General features: G+C 34.8%; 1 protein-coding gene across 2 annotated transcripts in view; it reads right to left on the bottom strand.

The window, feature by feature from the left end:
- The window catches only part of LOC150106617 (uncharacterized), a 63,309-nt gene that overhangs the window by 4,448 nt on the left and 38,844 nt on the right, over nt 1-20,017 (bottom strand). Inside the window, exon 3 of one of the 2 annotated variants that reach the window (XM_090392579.1) lies at nt 8,677-8,825. In XM_090392579.1, the coding sequence (XP_090248705.1) occupies nt 8,677-8,825 (149 nt within the window). The remainder of the gene's footprint in view (nt 1-8,676; nt 8,826-20,017) is intronic. The other variant, XM_090392580.1, reaches the window with a different exon arrangement.

The raw sequence follows: 20,017 nt of genomic DNA, 5'->3' as shown, positions 1-20,017 counted from the left end.
CATTTACCAGCCTCTTCTAGAAATTATTCACTTTAACCGGATTTATCACTTTAATCATAACATAGACATAACAAGCTACCTTCTGACTTATTTTGTATACATCTTCAGTCTATTTGGTCCAGTTGAGCAACTTTTTCTTTCCCATTCCCACACTACCTTCATCAGATTTATAACGATGCTCAGTGATATTCATAATTTTATCATGTTTACATATCTTAGCTGAACTTACACACATATTCTCAATGTTCCTCCCATGATAATCTAGTTCATGTGATGAAGTTCGGAGAACTACAAAAAGTTGTGACACCCACTTAGAAAAATGCTTCCATAATGAGGTCATTGACAAGATGACAGTTCCATTGTATAAAGTGCTGATCAGATCTCATCTGGATTACTGTGCAAAATTCAACTACCTGGATATCCGAGAGATAACAAACACTAGAGAAGGTCTAGAGATAAGTTACTAAGATTGCCTCAAGACTGCAGAATTTCAGCTTAGAGGTAAGAGTGATTGCACAGAGAGAGATGGCAGTGGAAATAAAAGATCATCCATGGAAAGTAGTTTGTGTTGCCATCCAAAATAAGTAAGGGGTATTCACTGATATTGAGAGCATATTGTGAGGCAAGTGTGATGAGTGCTGTAGTCTACACGTGTAAGAAACTTTTGTGATAAGTCTGGTGACTCCATGGAAGCCTAGAATAATACTAATTTTGCAATCTAGCCTATGAAAAGATTAGCACTATTTTTTGAAGGCTTCTGATCTAAGTAAACAATTCTGATTACCAAAATAGCTGATGAGTTGCCACACCTCTGTAAGGCAACTTTTAAATATAGGTATGCTTGCATTAACAAAACATATTTAATTCACTCTACAGTTGAATTAAGTGAAATTAGAAAAAAAAAACTTTATTTTCTAAACACACAACATTAGGCAGATGATAAATGATGATTTCAAAAAATCATAATTAACTACTGTCACCTGGCAAAAATTTTATACCTATTTCACTTCTTTATTGTAAATAAATTGAAAGTTTATTTTGCACTTGGTTAGACTATAATAAATTTAGTTTAATCCTTTATCCAAGTGTGTGAGCAAACAGTTTGCACCTGAAAATATCTTCAGAACTGAGGAAAGGTAGTGCAACACCAGGCAACTCGGAGCAAAGGTGGACCAAGCTATCATCACTCCTATCTCAGTATCTCCCATAATGCAAAACACATCTCCTTGCGGATATATATAATGTTATGCATTAAGAGAAGGGGCCACTACCCAGACCGGTTTCTCTTTATCTGTCTCTAAATCCAGAGTAATTTAATAATAAGGTGGCACACCTTTTGGCAACTCCTATAGGTAAAGATAACCTCTGCATTGCTTTTGCCTTGGTATCTCCACCTCTGGGCCTGGCTCCCACTGATGAGACCTCAATAAAGGTCGAAACTGGTCTGGGTAGTGGCCCTTCCCTTAATGCATAACATTATGCATGTCTGCAAGGAGATGTGTTTTGCATTATGGGAGATACTGAAATAGGAGTGATGATAGCTTGGTCCACCTTTGCTCAGGCAACTCTGAGCAAAGGTGGACCAAGCACTACCTTTCCTTTGCACTACCTTTCCTCAGTCCTGAAGATATTTTCAGGAGCAAACTTTGTTTGCTCACACTTGGATAAAGAATTAAACTAAATTTATTATTGTAAATAAAATTCTCACATATCAAATTATCACATTTATCTCAGATATATAGAGAAATTAAAAACTTAATTTTTAAAATATATATCCAATTTTTGTTGTTTCAAATATCTTCTAATTAAATTTTCAAGGCAGCAAATAAACTGTAAATAATTTATTGTTTGTATTTCCTTTTCGTGAATTTAAAACTACCTGGCTATAGAGTTAACTCCACTATAGCAAACTTGAAAGGACCAAAGGAATAGTTTGCCAAATGAGGAATTTTAATTTATTCTATACTTAGGATCATATATAATAATGTTTAATCATATATAGTATGGTAGATGAATATCACATACCACCTGTTTTACATGATGTGATAGTTACAAAGTTTGATTTTAAATTGTGTGATGCCATATAAAATCAGGTGTGAAACAAGGTTGCCTGTCTCCACTGTTATTCATTTATCTATATGGATCAGCATTATGAAGGAAGGTGGCATTAAACCTGATATCAAAACTGGAAATGTTAATTTCAGATTTTTACTTTATGCAGATGATATTATACTCTTAAATAAATCCAGTCCAAGTCTGCATCCTTTATTAAATTACATAACTGTTGCAACTTGGTATGAAAATAGGCAGGAATTGAAAACAGGAGGATGCTTAAGGGTCAAAGCTAGATAACGGGGAGGAGATCTCCATGTAGTCTTAAGGAACATGGAGAACTGACCATGTTCCTTAAGGGACATTCTAATCTAATATCCAATCCTCACCTTTTTGTGGTGTACTTTGTTAGGTATCTACCTGAATACTGAATGAATGAGGATGGGCTGGCAATTGGGGATTTAGCAGACTATATTGTATTCACATTCGCTTAAACCATAAAACAAAATGATAGCACAACAAGACAGAATTTAATGTGGCTGGGGAATTGCCTGGTTAAACAAGGTCCCTGTTGTTTTCAACAGAGGAAAACAGTGAAAAGTCAACTACTGGAACAAATATCAACTCAACAGTAGAGTTGATATTTGTTCAGCAGAGTTCAAGACTAGCACGATAAACATAAGAAGTATCAAGATGGAAAAGAAATGGAACAGAAGGATTGGATAAGTACCAGATCAACAAAATAGATATTACTGAAACAAAGAAGACAAGAACAGGTGAGATCTTTCTAAGCAACAAATGCAAGTTCACTATATAATTTAAGAAAATTACAACGTACTAGGATATACATTAAAATAAATTTTAATAAATAGACTTTTCATGGAATCAGCTTCAGCCCTAAGAAACGATCCAAACCTCAACAAATTTGGCTGCATGAGACGTCCTCAAATTTGGGAAACCTACGTCAGAAGACCTTCAGCTCAATCGCCCAAGAATACCAACATTGCCTGCTAGAGGGCACAATCAGGACTTTAGGAGAAATAATAGCTTCCTACTTCTTCCTCACTTACTGTTTTGTTGTGCCTGCGTGCAAGTGTCTTGTACTTAAATTCTTGAAAATGGCAACGTGACGTTGCCGAAATATTGAAATATATTAAAATTTATTTTAATGCATATCCTAGTACGTTGTAATTTCCTTAAATTATATAGTGAAAATGCATAACCAACGTCTAAGCCTTTCCACGAGAACAAATGCAAGATGATATATTCAGGGAAAAGATAGAGTAGCTATGGTATTCAGCACTAATCTTGAATGGCAGGTAGCATCAGCAAGTAGAGTGATGTAGGCAAACATCAGAATGGAGAACTGGACAATGAGACTTATTTGTGCTTATGATCCCACAGAAGATTCTACTAAGGAAGAAGTGAAGGAATTTTTCGAGGCATCAAAGAAGGCATCTGACATAACAAAAAGGAAAAGTTAGTCCTTGTTGGAGATCTAAACAGAAGAGTAGGGAATGATTACCACATATATAAAAATGTTTTGGGAAAATCTGGAGAAAAAAGCAAAGCTAATAACAATAGTTAAGTACTTGCTGGATTTCTGTTCAGAACAATGGAAGTCATCCCCATATAGTGTCGAGCTGGATAAAATTAAATTTCTTACAGAAAAGAGTGTGTAAGAAAGTTTTAAAACAAAATAAAGTTGAGCAGCTTTCAGAGGTGAACTGTAGACTTAAATACACAAACATTATTCAAGAAAAAATGAAAGAGTTTGAAAATAAGAACCAAACCTTGGAGATTCAGTGGCAAACCCTGAAGAAAATATTGACTGATTCAGCTAGAGAGAAAGGCATGTCGTGAGGTTATCTGCAAGGATAGAAAAATCAGAACTCCATGGAGGACTTTGGACGTTAAAGAGGCAGTCAAGAAAAAGAAAAGAGCATATCAAAAATTCATGGCAAGTAAGTCATTTTGAACTCTTAGAGAATATAGAGAAAAACATAAGAAAGCAGAGCAGTATGTGAAACAGCTAAACAGAAGTCATGGGAAGACCTTGGTAAGAACATAAATATCAGGAAGGTGGCAAAATAAAAAAGATTACAAATGGAGGAAAGAGTACCATAAAGAGATTCAGACATGATCAAGGTGACATGAAAAACTGAAGATAAAGATATTCTAGATGTCAGAGTAATTACTCTGAAAGAGTGCCAAATGAAACAAGCAGTGACAGCATGGTGGTAAAAAACACTCAACACTCAACTGGAACAAATATCAACTCAACAGCAGCAGCAAAGTTCAAGACTAGCATGATAAACATAAGACACATCAAAATGGAAAGGAAATGGAACAGAAGAATTGGATAAGTACCAGATCAACAAAATAAGTATTACTGAAACAAAGAAATGCAATCAGGAATACATAAAGTAGTAAAAGCCATCAAGAACATGAAATGTGGAAGGCAGCTAGAGTAGATGATATTCAACCAGAAATACTCAAATATGGAGATATAAAAGTTTTATAATGGCTACAGTGTATAATTCAGAAAGCCTGGCAGAGGATTTAATTCTGGATAATTGGAATAGAGCTTCCACAGTACCCATATTATAAAAAGGAAAATAAAACTGAACTGAGAATTACAGAGGAATTTCCCTAGTGAGTGTTCCTGGGAAGATTTATGCAAGTATACTTGATAAAAATTGTGGAAGGAAAGCTTGGAGATGAACAAGTTGGTTTCAGGACAAACAGAAGTTGTGAAGATCAAATTTTCACTTTAAGACAAACAGTTGAGAAATCATGGGTATATAACAAGGTGCCAAGAGAGAAACTGTTCAAAATGCTACAGTTCTATGGTGTAAGTGGGACATTATATCAAGCAATACTTAGTCAATATTTGAGTTGTAAGTCAGCAGTTAAAGTTGAAGGAAGTACAGGAAGATGGCTCGATGTTAAATCAAGTGCGAGACAAGGGTATACATTATCTTCATTGTTATTCAACATCTATATGGATTACATTATGAAGGAAAGTGGTATTAAACCTGATCAAAGTGGAGATGTTAATCTCAACTCTTTATACAGATGATGTTATACTGCAAATATCTTCTCTGCACAAGGAATTTGTAGACAACTTGATGTAAAAAGTACAGAAATTCAAACATTTCTCTCTTGTACATCATACTTTAACTACAGCATGAGAAGAATAATGACACCAACCTTTCCAAAGGTGGGAGAGCATACAAACACAACTTCCAAGCACCTATGCAATTTCTTTTGATGTATTCTGACTTATCACATTCATATGTAAGGCAGAATGCATCTAATGAATATTTTTTAGGACCTGCATGTTGAGGCAGTATAATGGAGTTTTTTTTTGTCAAACTTAATATACTGTCTAATGATCCTAATATGCTCAGAAAAAGTTATTTGAATACAAGCATAATTCAGATTTCTTAATTATTTGATACATACTCATAACAAAAATAGATTTTAATAGAAATGAAATTACTTCTATTTATTATTATTATCAAACAGGTATCTCCGTGGACTCGGAAGACTCATCGTGGGAGATTGATTTGTCACACACGCCATCATTCACACAATACCTATCATACTTCTCCTTAAACTCATTCACTGATGAAGCACCCACAATCACCTCTAGTTTTCAACCATAACCATCTTCTTTCTATCCTCTCTGAAGGCACCACATTTCTTGCATTCTATTCCTATAGCCAAATCATCCTCAGTAAAGCACATCTCACTAATGTCTATAACTTTTGGCCAAGTTATGCCAACCATTGCCAAAAACTCCTCAACTTTATTTCAAATACTTTTGGCATATATACATAAACTGCAATAACCACTTCATCCCACAATCTCCCTTACACCTTGTGTTGCTTAACCAACTAAAGTTAACCTGGCAGTGATATATTTTGCATCATGTGATCACTCTCTCTCACTTACTAACCTCTAGGATGCCTGGACAACACCGATAAATGTAATGATGCAAAAAGAATTACTTAATTATTGCAAAAAACTTCCAAAAAGAACTTATCTTTTGGCAGCAATATTCACCACCTGCACTATCTTCCACCCTCTTGTGGCAAAATCAATTTGGAGGCATCATGAACAATTAATAGTGATCACTTCCCGAAAGTTGGATATTAGCATACAGTCTGATTGGTTCAGGTGACTGTTTCAAGGAAAAGACAATCAAATTTGAGAAGTTTTGTACGGTTTCAAAGGGAAGTGATCACTATTAATTGTTCATATGTTTTTTTTAATTAATAATTATTTTAAATATTCTCCTTCCAATTCACACAATCCACCACAACTGCTGACCTAAACTCCAACAGTGCAACATCACACATCTCAGTCACAACGAGACACGAGCCAATACACATGACCCATGACAGACTACCTCGATTTGTCCTTTGAGTGCAGTCAACAGTCCATCTCCTCGATGACATCCGTGCAATGTTGAATGAAACACACTGGATGGAAGTTTTTTCTCTTGGATATGCTACCAATTATATATATTTGGTTAGCATAGCCAAGTGTAAGCAAACAAAGTTTGTGCCTGAAGTATTTTCAGGACTGGGGCAACTCGTAGTAAAGGTGGGGTAAGTTCTGATCACTTTCCTTAGTATCTCCCATAATGCAAAGCACATCTCCACACGGACATGTATAATGCTATGCATTAAGGAAAGGGCCACTACCCAGACCGGTTTTGACCTTTATTGAGGTCTCATCAGTGGGAGCCAGACCCAGAGTGAAGTGCTGGAGTGGAGAAGTTTTGTAAAGTTCCAAAGGGAAGTGATCACTATTAATTGTTCATACATTTTTTTTTAAAATTAATAATTATTTTAAATATCACCAGAGGTGGTGATACTAAGGTTGAAGTAATGCAGAAGTCATATCACCACATACCAGTTGCCAAAAGGTGTCAACACCTTATTATTAAAATTCTCTGGATTAGAGATAGTTGATGGAAGTTTTTTCACTTGGCTATGCTACCAATTATATATTTGGTTTAATCCTTTATCCAAGTAAGCAAACATAGTTTGCACCTGAAGTATTTTCAGGACTGGGGTAACTCGTGGTAATATGACTTCTGCATTACTTCCACCTTAGTATCACCACCTCTGGATCTGGCTCCCACTGATGAGACCTCAATAAATCGAAACCAGTCTGGGTAGTGGCCCTTCCCTTAATGCATAGCAGTATGCATGTCCACAAGGAGATGTGCTTTGCATTATGAGAAATACTAAGGAACGTGATCAGAACTTACCCCACCTTTACCACGAGTTGCCCCAGTCCTGAAAATACTTCAGGTGCAAACTTTGTTTGCTTACACTTGGATAAAGGATTAAACCAAATATATATATATATATATATATATATATATATAATTGGAAACACACTGGAGTCATCGCACAAACTCCACATAATCCCTGCTACACATATACGTGTAACACTTACATTAATATGCCTAGTGCACGTTCCATCAAGGCTATTAATCACATATAGATGCTTCCTACTGGCAATAATGAACCTTGAGATTTGGAGAGAGACCCCAGACAACAAAAGGACATAATATCAGTAATAGGCAGAACTGCAAGATGGAGCTCCATCCAACTCCAAAATTTAAAGACTGAAACACGAACAAAAGTCTAATGCACAAAAAACATTAGGATACTAATGTTTTTTGTGCATTAATGCAGTAATTAAAAGATAAGAATAAATTCAACAATGAATAATGTGATATTAACAAATAGTAGCACATTATTCAGTAAATACACTATAAAACCTGTAAAATCCAAAAATTAAAAACATTAAAAGATCAAAATCCAGAAAACTTAAAAACTGTAAAAGACAAGAAAAGACCAATGTAAAGGCCTCAAAAGTAGAACATAAAAATATATGATGACAGTTGAAATCAATTTACGGAGTGAAGTAAGGCTATTATCATCAAAAACAGCTTTTACATTGGTCCCCTCCTATCTCCCCAGTTCCCAAGCTCTAGACTCCAATATTTTAACACTTTCACCTTCAAACTTTACAAGTTCTACAGTGTATTTCCCACCAATATCACATATTCACCACTACTTTCATGCTTAAAACTCTTTTATTCACATCTCAGCCCCCAAATTCCAAAATTCAATGGAGCTCCCCTCACTGTTCCACCAATCACCAATATCACACTGCTTGCATTCTCTTCATGTCTCCTGTTGTTAGTCTCCATGTCTCTGCTGAATAATTCAAAATGCACAAAAAGTAACTTTGGTTAATCAAAAGTTTGCACTTAGTGTGACCTCATTTTCCAAAGTAGACTACTTACACACTGTTAAAAAGAGTGTGACCTATTGACATCCTCATCATTATCTCCTAGTTTAAATTTCCATCACTAAAGAGAGAAAGCATACTTCCTAGATATTTGAAGTTTTCACTGCTCTTCGAATCTTGCCCACCAAGTCTAACACCATTATTGATCATGTTTCCACTATAATTTAAAATCGTGCTCACACTCCAAACTTATAAGCTACTTATATTTTATACAATAGAAAACAAATATTAACATTCCTAATAAGTTTTTTTTTTTTAAATAAATAAATAAATGACACTTACCATACAATACACGGCCCCTCTGCTGTCTTCGTTTGGCCAACAGACAACAACTGCAGCAAAAGCAGGAGACTACAACAATGATGACAACTACAACAATTGCTGCTACCAGTATTCCCACGAGTCCAATGGTACTTCTGAAAATAAAATGTCTAAAATAAATTTATAATCAATAATAAAACATAACTTTTTATTTAAAATGTATAAATTTAAACAAAACTGTATCAATACACTATAAACATTATAATATGCAAAACACAGAAAGAAATTTAGTATTTATTACACTCTGCAATTTTTAAAATTTAAATTTAATTACTAAAATGTGCAATACTACTATACTGCTATAATAGATTAATGCAGTATGAAGAAATATAATCAGTGCATTTTTTTTCAGTAATTGCTGCATATTAACTGCTATCAGTAATTGACTAAACTTCTTTAGTGATACAGTCATCAACTGCACAAAATTTTTTTTCACCATTAAAATATTCAGAGTGATGAGAAAATGATAGAGAGCAAACAGCCATGTTACAAAAAGTAGATTAGGATTGTTTAGCAGATGGAGAAGTGTGGATTGCAGAATTTCATTCTTGATCGACTTCTGCAATCCACACTGCTGATGTGAATGAAGTATATAGCTCATATGATGATGCATCACATACTTTTTATTTTTTATTAGGGCATGCAGCAATAAAGACTGGAGGGAAACATACAAAGATGATATGGAGATAATCAGTAAGGAAGAAAGAAGAACTTGTTTATTGATTTCAAAGATAGTGAGAAACTTAAGGTGTGTCAAACAACATTCCCTCTAATTTTTGCTGCCCCATGTGTGCATGAAAAAAAAGTGTGGCTTGTGACTTTCACTATTGTTAGCCCAGGTTATCACACACAGATTTCATGTGTGTGTGATAATCTGGGCTTACAATAGTGAAAGTCACAAGCCATAAACTCTTGATTTTATATGCATAAAATTGGTGACAATATCTTTGTTAAAAGATAGTTTACATTGCATGCTAAATATTTCTAAGAGCAATCTAAATACTTACTTCTTCAGCTACTTAAATATGGCACATATTAAGTAGCTGAAGTTTATGAACAATGTATGTCACATTTGTCCAGCCACTCAAATCTAAATGAATTTGCAGTTCTTTTCCACTTTAAGTTCAACAGTGACATTTTGAGGGTTTAATGCACTAAAACTGCTAATATAATATTTCTCTGTTAATATTGCCTATTTTTTTCATCTAACTATAAACTTGTGAGCACTAAATTTGCTTAAATGTGCATAGCTACAAAAATCCATTGCAATCTGCCCATGTGGTGCAGGCTAAATGTGACTAATTAGAGTGTATTAAATTTAAATGCATTAGAGTAATATTGGAGTGGAAACAAAGGAGAAATTACTAATAAAATAAGTGATAAGTATGATTTATCATATAATTCATTTTTATAGTACATTCACAATTATTGGCTGTAAATTAGAAATTCTGAAAACAAAAATTTTGTGTGCATGCGCACCTTAGAGGAAACACTGTTGTTACTATAAATTTAAAAAAGTTGACATTGAATTTTTTTAAAGCTAAGCTTGATGGATCTTCCTTGGATATCTTTGAACTCTAACAGAAGACCTTGACAATAGCTTTTGAAGTATATTTGTATTACAAAGCAACAGTAATCTCAGCCCTAAATACTAATGAAACTCTTTTCCAATGTGCCAACTTTCTTTTCTCCTTATGTACTAAACATACAAATTGTTTCAAAAATGGATTTTTGGCAGGGAGTGAGAAATCAATTCTTTATATCAACATACATAAATCATAAAAAAAAAAAAAAAAACTGAATCACAAACATCAATTCTGATCTTAGAGCCTAGAAACCCATGTAAGATAATGTTGCGTATTTTGTGAAACATAATAGGAACGATTCACCTTAAATTTCTGAAGAACACTAGACTATGCTCTTCATCAAAAACATTTATCACAGGTCACTAGAAAGAATTTCTTCAATATGTTTATGCATGTAATTCTTTCTTTCTGGATTACACAGTAATCAGCATCATTATGAATAATTATGGGGACACATTACCATGTTTAAGAACTTATATTAATTAAAATTAAATTCAATGTTTTAACTTTTATATCCAGTTCATCTTCAGGAACACACACTGGATCATAAGCTACATCGGTACATACCATAGTAGGCTGAGAATAAATGCTTGGTCAACCGTTGACCATAGCCTGACCTCTGGTAGAAAAAAAAAAATGTTTTATTTTATTATCTTATCTTCATAAAACTACATCAGCAGTTATTTGTTTCTTATAGTCCTGTTAATTTAAGTTTCTGTTTGGTGCCTAAGAGTTATCGTGTTATCAAATTAACTTTTTCTTCTAGTATTCATTATGTAGGTTATTATTATTTTTTTTTTTTTTTCTCCAGATATGTAGGTCATAGGTGAGCTATCAAAATCCTTGGAACTTTCAGGTCATAATTTTTGTTGAAATCTGGTTGACTGATAAGTATTTCACAGCTTCCTTGAATTTACATTTGTACCATGTTTTGGTTCAATGTAAAGTGCCTTTCCAGTTGATCTGGTGGCTTGTTTCAAGTGCATGATCAGAAATACCTGCTTTTGTGTGATGAAGGTATAATTTATGTTCTTATGTCATTAATGTTCTTCTGTTTTATGATTATATGGCCTGTTTCACCTATGTTGAATATGTTACAGGTGCAATGGATTTGGTACATGCCTGGGGAGCAAGGGAAGGAAGGGGATCATAAGAAAGATCTTAACATACTTTTTATTTTCATTGGTGGTTTAAATGTGGCCTTAACCCTCAAACAGTTAACTGTAACCCAAGAGAATGCATTAAAAAGAAAACAACAGAATTACTTAAGTCAAGTAACTATGTTCCTGACAAAAACAGTTGAAAAGTTGACACTGTGCATGCTCCCCAAGAATTAACAGCCATCCAAATGCATAAAATACAGTTGAAGGAATCGACAGCCCTAATAATCACCTAGCCAAGAAACTAGCAGTGGCACTCAAGTAGTTAGTAGGTCATTTCCCTTTTAACATAAAAAAACACACAACACTTCATAAACAAAATTAAAAATGCTCAAGTCAACAATGGCGATTTATTAGTCAGTTTTGATGCTACTGTCCTTTTCACGAATGACCCAATCACCAACATAGTTCTTTTCTTACAAGACAAATTTCCCCCCGACATTACAGCCCTCAGTTCAGTTATTTCATGTGGCAAAACTGTTTCTAGCTATGGGCTCTCCACTTCACCTCCCACCCACCCCCATAGCTAACTTTCATATGAAACATTTTGAGCAACAAGCTCTAAATTCAACAACCTTGAAACCCAAAGTTTGGCTAAGATGTATTGATAACTATTTCAATACATATTTAAATATTTGCAGCGATGGGGCCAACTGGTCCCCATTGCCGCAAATATTTAAACAATTTCTTCAGCCATCCGAACAAGCAACATGTATGTATTCAATCCATCATTGAAATAAAAAAAAATAACACACTTCTTTTTCTGGATACATATCTTTATTCAGGCTTTTTATCATTTACTGTCTACTGTACACACACACAAAATACCACCAGCTTACACAGAAACTAGGTTTTTAGTGACCTAAGAAATAGAGCCTTAAAATTTGTTTTGATGAGCAGGCTCTTAAAAATGAATTTGAAACAATAAGAAAAACTGCAATTATAGTGTAAATGGTACATTATATCAAACAATATGTAGTGTACATGTATACTATCTACCAATAATTGTCCGGACACCCCTGCTATTTGAAGTTACAGAACATTCCAGGTTTGTTAATAACATAAAAACCGGTATACAGATGGTAGGAAGCAGTATTTCATTGTAGCAGTTGAATACAGGTGGTATGGCAATACAACATGAACTCAGTAACTGAGAGAGAGGTATCATCATGGGCTGTCACATTGGTGGCATGTCTATATGTGCCATTGTTGCTGAACTGGAGCATCCAAAATCAACGGTTGGCAATGTGATCAAGAAATGGAGACGTTCTGGCATCACTTAGTGGTGGAAAACACCCAGGACAGATGCTGAAAATGACTGACAGGGAAGTAGGGTGTTAAAACGGGTGACATGCAAAAACCAGATACAATCGGCACCGACCATACATGATGAGTTCCAGAGTGCCAGCAACACCATGGTGAGCACTAATACTGTACGAAAAGAACTCCATTGGCTGGGTTTCCACGGAAGACCAGCAGCACACAAGCCAAACATCACAACAATGAACAAGGTGGCTCATCTGGCCTGGTGCAAAGAGAGAGCATGTGAACTGGACAATTGACCAGTGGAAAACGGTACTCTGGAGCAATGAATCAAGGTTCACCTGTTTCCAGTCTGATGGCAGGGTGCGAGTGTGGAGGCAACCTGGTGAACGCTTGTTACCACAGTGTGTTGTACCCACAGTAAAGTTTGGTGGTAGAGGAGTAATGGTGTGGGAGTGCATTCAGCTGGTTTGGAGTGGGACCACTGGTCACTGTCCGTGATTCCATGAAGGCAGCTCAGTACCTTGATATTCTGGATAATCAGGTTCTGCCTACACTGTGGAGTTTTTATGAAATGGACCTGTGTGATTATCAAGATGACAATTCCACAAAGCTGCAGCTGTTATGGAATGGTATGAAGAGATGGGTGTTAAACAACTGCCCTGGCCTGTGCAGAGTCCTGACCTCAACTCCACTGAACATCTGTGGACAAATTGGAAGCAGTGATTGTGGTCCAGAGCAGCACGTCATCGATCTGTCACTGAACTGAGCGCTGCTTTGGAGGAATGGAGACAAATCTGCCGCACATTGGTGGAAAGCCTCCCTCGAAGGGTGGAGGAGGTGATCAAAGCCAAAGGTGGACATACCCGATATTAGAGTTCTCCTGCTGGTATCAATTGTATATTGCTAGTGTCCGGACAATTATTGGTAGATAGTGTATATTTGAGTTGTAAGTCAGAAGTCAGAATTAAAGAGGTAGAAGAAGATGATCTGATGTTAAATCAGTTGTCACACAAGGGTGCAAATTATTCCTTTGTTATTCATCATCTATATAGATCATTCATATTTATAAATTTAGGGACACAAAAACACACTATTTTATTAATTACTAATAAAATAAAACTTGACGTTTTGATCCCTGTATCGAGGTCATCATCGGAAGGATACAAGTGTATAAGGAACCAAGTTACATGCTCTAGCTCTGTATACTGGTAAATTAAATCTACGTAGTTAATTAATCCTTTTTCCCTAGCCTGACCTCTAGTGATAAAAATAAATAAATACAACTACAATAAACTGCTAAAGTCCTAATGTATTAATATTCTTCTGGATTTGTACAGTTCTGATTTCTTTCAGTTGCTGTTGAATGTTACAAACACTTCAACAGGTTGTCTTCTTGTAGTGGAATTTTTCTATGGCTAGTTTAGGTTGTTATACAGGTTGTAGATGGGTCCTCCACATTCTTGATATGGTTAGGCCATCATTTTTGTTGAGATTTGGGTTGTGTTTGAGCATTTCACGTGACTCTTTAAATTTTCTCTCAAACCAGGTTTTGGTGCGTTGTAAGGACTTGGTATTTTTCCAATCAATTCTATGGTATGTTTGGAGTGTGTGGTCAGAAAGGCCGGTTTTTCCAAAATGGAGGTATTTAATGTCGTTTGTGTTCATTCTTGTCTGATTGGGATAGTTAGCCCTGTTTCCCCTATGTATGGTATGTTACATGTGCATTGTATTTTGTATACCCCTGGGTGGGCTAGGTGTGGAAAAGGATCTTTAGAAGAACTGAGTAGGTGTCTTAACTTATTTGGGGTTTAAAGGTGGTTTTAATGTTGTATTTGCGAAATGTTCTGTCTATTTTTTCAGAAATGCCTCTAACATAAGGAATGGCAATAGCATTCCTGAAATCTTTTTTGTTCTTACTGGTATCTTTATGGAGGATCTTGTGAATAGTTTTTTTACTGTATCCATTTTTTTATAAATGTTTGGTTGATGATCTTGTATTTCTGGTTTAGAGCTTGTCATTAGAACAAATTGTTAGAGCTCTGTGTTTAAGGGGCTTATGACACCTAGTTTTTGTGTTGGGTGGTGGTAAGAATTTTTGTGTATGTAGGTTTGCAGTAAACTGAGAAAGAGAGACAGCCAGAGGGAAAACGCAAGAGAATTGTTTTTTCTATTTCAATGGTGAATTGGATACGTTTGTGTTGTTTGTTTAGGTGACTAAGGAATGTATTTAGAGCTTCGCGGCCATGGGGACAAATGGCAAAAATATCATCGACGTATCTGAGCCAAATTTTGGGTTTTAAACATGCTGTCTCTAGAGCACGTTGCTCAAAGTCTTCCATATAAAAGTTAGCTATTGGGGGGGGGGGGGTAAGCGGTGAACCCATGGCTGTATCTTCTTTTTGAAGGTAAAAATTGTTTTGCTACACGAAATATCCGGAGCGGAGTACGTGGACAAAGAGGGCCGTGATGTCGTATGGAAATATGTATTCAGAGCTACAGCATGCAGTTTGGTTCCTTATACACTTGTATCCTTTCGACGATGACCTTGATACAGGTGTCGAAACGTCAAATTTTGTTTTATTTTATTAGTAATTAATAAAATAATCTGTTCAATACGTTCCTAAATTTATAAATATGAATGCTGATCACCGTGTAACCCTAAAAGAAAGTATATAGATCATATTATGAAGAAAAGCCACACAAAATATCTGGAGCGGAGTATGTGGACAAAGGGGGCCGTGATGTCGTGTGGAAATATGTATACAGAGCTACAGCATGTAGTTTGGTTCCTTATACACTTGTATCCTTTCAACGATGACCTCGATACAGGGGTCGAGTAATTAATAAAATAATCTGTTCAACACATCCCTAAATTTATAAATATGAATGCTGATCACTGTAACCCTAAAAGAAAGTATATAGATCATATTATGAAGAAAAGTAACATTGTGCCTAATACAAAGAATTAGATATTTATCTCTTTACATTATGCAGATGATATTATACTCCTAAAGAAATCCAATAGAAGTCTGCAAGATTCCCTAACTAAACTGAATAACTGCTATAAGAAATTTGGTATGATAATCAGTAATAAAAAGACAAGAACTATGACAATAGGTAGGAACATCAAAACTAAAAACATCAAACTGAATCCTGAATGGCAAACTTACAACATAAGCAAAACATTTCAGCTATTTAGGCACAATTTTTAGTGAAAAGGGTAAATTATATATAGAAATAGAGAACAGAATTAGCAAAGCTGGTATGGTAGAAAGTCAAATGAGTAAATAGATATGGAATAAGAGAGAGAGAGAGAGAAAGTAGTCAAAAAAATTAAACTAGCTATATACAAGACAGTATTCAAACCAAATTTTAATGTTAGGTTCTGAGAGCTAGGTTAGTAATAAAACACTTGATCAAAGATTAAAGACACAGATATGAGAGTTCTCACAAAGATTAAGAGCATGAACAGATGGTATCACTGGCAGAATCATAATAAAGATGAAGATATTAAGAAAGAACTTGACATTGTTAGCATTCATCGACCATACCACCTTAGATTAGCAGAGTTAATCTAAGGTGGTATGGTTAGCAAAACGTGTTAGAAGCCAAGATGGCAGGAAAAAGATCCAGAGGAGGACCAAAATCTAGGTGACGGAAACTGGAGTCCTGACATAACAGATTAATCTTGAGGAAAACTATTGATAGGTAATGATGTAAACTTTTCATGTAGTGTTATTGTAACATCCTATACTCCTCTAGGGATACATATCAGGAATGTGATAATGTTTATTATACAATAAAAAAAGGATACTATATATTTTTTTTTATTTTTTTAAAATTCAGTTTGAGACATCTTCAGGGATTACAAAAAAACTAATGTAACATATATATACAAATAACAAACAATACTAAGCCCAACCACGTGGGTGACACTAAAGTCCTATCTAGGTTGAGTGCCCTCTAAGGGCAGTTGTAGGTGGCCTGAAATGTAAAGTGGGACCTCTGCTGATAAGCGTTTCCCAAATCTTAGGAAGCTTAATGCAACCATATTTGTTAAGATTTGGTTGATTCCTGAGAGCTGCTGCTGATTCTAAGAATAGTTTCTCTTTTTTGAATTTGCTGTGGTGGGGCATGGTGGTTTTTTTCCATTAGATTCTGTGGGTTGTATCCAAGACATGGTCAGCCAGGCCTGACTGACCATAGTTGTGGTTGCAGATGTATGACTTATGTTCCTCCAGGTGGACAGTAGTTGATCTGCCTGTCTGTCCAAAGTATGCCAGTTTACAGGAACAGGGTACTTTATAGACTCCAGGCACTGAGAGAGGAGGGAGCTGATCTTTTGTAGAACGGATAAGAGTAGCAAGTTTGCAGTGGGCTTAAATGCTGTGGATAGGTTATAAAATCTTGATTTTAAAATCTTGGCTATTTTTTCGGATGTGCCACGGATGTAGGGTATGGTGACGGCATTTTTAAACTCTTTCTGAAGAGAAGACCGGGGAATGTGGGAGGACCTGATTATTTTTTTAATACTTTGATCGCTGTAGCCATTGGAGAGGAAAGTGTTGTGTATGTGGTCAAGCTCAGTTGTAAGGGTGGTTCCACTGGAATAAAGAATGTATACAATCTGTATATAATCCATTAAGTCTCCAACATGATATTTTTTTGTAATGTAATGTAAAAAAAATGTGAAAATAATGATTTGTGATTTTCTAAAGTTGGCCATCTTATTCATAAACATCCATAATCTGAGCAGTATAGTAAAGAATTTATTACCACATATTCCAACTATTTTATTTATTTTTTTAAGTTAAAACTGTGCATGCACATATTTTTCATATAAAACAATATATTGTCATCGAAGACTGTATAGTATAGCTGACTTGTGAGTCTGTCACCATTCCATGAAAAAAAGACAAATCACATTCTTGGTTATAACTACAGCATTTCTTGTAAAGAAAAGAAATTCAAAATTTATTTCTTCACTTTGACTTTTCAAGACAAAGTGAAGAAACCTGTTACACTAAACAATTATAGGCAAACAAAAATTCCAATGTTTTAAATATCATTGTTAGAAATCGGATATATGTAATTTAGAGAAACAAACTACTGTGACATTCTCTGAAGGAGTGGAATTAGCTTTGATTTCCATTGGCTGTTTATAGGTTTCAATTTCTGTGAGCACAACTACAAAACTTGGTAACAAAATCAAGATGTGTCTAAAATATGGCAGTTTTCCATACTAACTTATCTCCTCAAAAACAAGCAACCAACTTCTTAATCTAAACCGGCAACTTATTTTTTTCTTGCTCTCTATCATTTTTTTAATAGTTAATATTTCTTTCTTAAAAATATGAGTTCATTATGTACACAAACTATTTCTAAGCTGTTACTCTCACATACACATCCATAATATTCTTTTTATGCACAAGTGTGAAAACTGACTGAATACTGAGTTTGAAATAGAAAGGGGTAATAGTAATAAATTAGATAATAAGTTAAAATATTTTTTATGTGGCTACCAGCCACAAAAGGCTTCTATAAACCTATAGTACATTTGTAATGTGGGTGGGTTACAGATTTTATTTATTTATTATTTACTTATTTTTTATCAGTTGTGGAAAAAAACTTGTATTAAAACTAAGTCATGGTTAATTTTTCTTGAATCACAAAATATAATAAGATTGGATTAAGAGATTAGATTACAGCCACAATTTCTGATTCTTTGATGAAGCTTCACTCATCAGATAATATAGACTTTCCTTGAGTAGAGGCACAATGAGCAATGATAACAACTACATTCTGCATAACTCTATATGCAGCAGTTTTAAAAAAAATAATTTATACCCCTTCATTTTTTAAAATACAGGTATCCCTCAATTAACGCAGATAATTAATCCCTTGATGTTACCGCATATATCAAAATCGCGTTAATCAAATGTAATAATTAATGGTAAAAATTTCAATTTGTTCATGATCGATTACTGTATTAATAATTCGTTTTATATGCTACTCTTCTAAAAAATGAATGCAAAGTAAATGTTTAATAAATACTTGTACACACATTATTTACCGCAATTTTTTTTTTTATCAAAAGAAGTCATCAAGAGTAGTTTGAACAGTTTTAGTTTTTTTCTTATCGGCATAAATTCTACGATAACAAGCAAAATGACTCTTCAGACCTCGTCGAACAAGCAATAAAACATAACGAAAAAACACTGCAAATATAATACACGATGGTACAAATTAAATGGATATTGAATCGAACGTTATTTCATAGCCGAATATAGAAACTACAATGGTTTTGTGCCGAATATATAGAAACTAAAAGTTTCGGCAGATGCAAGCATAAGCAAACTTATGGGCAACTCGTAGTAAAGGTGGAGAAAGATCCAGATTACTTTCCTTAGTATTTTCCATAAATTTAAAGCGCATCTCCTGGAGAACATGTATGATAAATAAGCCTTTAGCTCTCTATTTCAGTAATAATACATGATGGTTTATTTATTTTCAGCTACAATCCAGAAATTATTGAACAAAGAATTTTAAAAAAAAAACAAAAAAAACTAAACCATACTATACTGACATCAGAGGGCGCGGCAGATACAATTTACTGTCAAATATCACAAACCTTTATTAAACCAAACTGATAACAAAAAACAGTGCGGAATATCACTCTAACATGTGAATGCACAGCTACTCATGACCTCCATGCTATATACTGAATTGTGTAAGCTGATCTGACAGATACATTTTGCATGTATCTGTCAGATCAGCTGCGAGCTTCGCAGGGTTAAAGGCGCGTTAATCAAATCTCTTGCGGCGTATATCATGGGATTGCTGCAATTAATTTCACCATGTTAATCAAATCCCGCATTAAGCGAGGATACCTGTAATTTGTTTGAGAAAGATATCTCCTAACTGGTAATTAGTTTACGGAATTAACAACGCAAATAAAGTATATTAATTAAAGGTAACTTTAATGAATCACTTCTATATTTCGGCAACGTCACATTGCCATCTTCAGGAACATAAAGATATGGTATGTGGATGCAGGCACTAACACAAAGCAAACGAGGAAGAAAGCAAGAAACTAATATTGTTCCTAAAGTCCTAATGGTGCCCTCTTGCGGGCTAATTTGGTAGTCTTGGCTGTTGGGCTGAAGTTCTCATAATGTAAGTCTCCCACATTTGGGGTAGTTTCATGCACCCAAATTTGTTGAGGTTAGGAACGTTTTTTAGAGCTGCTGAAGATTCTTTGAATAATCTTTCGTATTTAAACTTGCAGCG

Source organism: Typopeltis vanoorti, chromosome 5 (assembly GCF_054136105.1).
Source record: "Typopeltis vanoorti isolate ZY-2024b chromosome 5, IOZ_Tvanoo_1.0, whole genome shotgun sequence".
NCBI lineage: Eukaryota > Metazoa > Arthropoda > Arachnida > Uropygi > Thelyphonidae > Typopeltis > Typopeltis vanoorti.
This window is presented reverse-complemented; position numbering and strand designations above follow the sequence as displayed.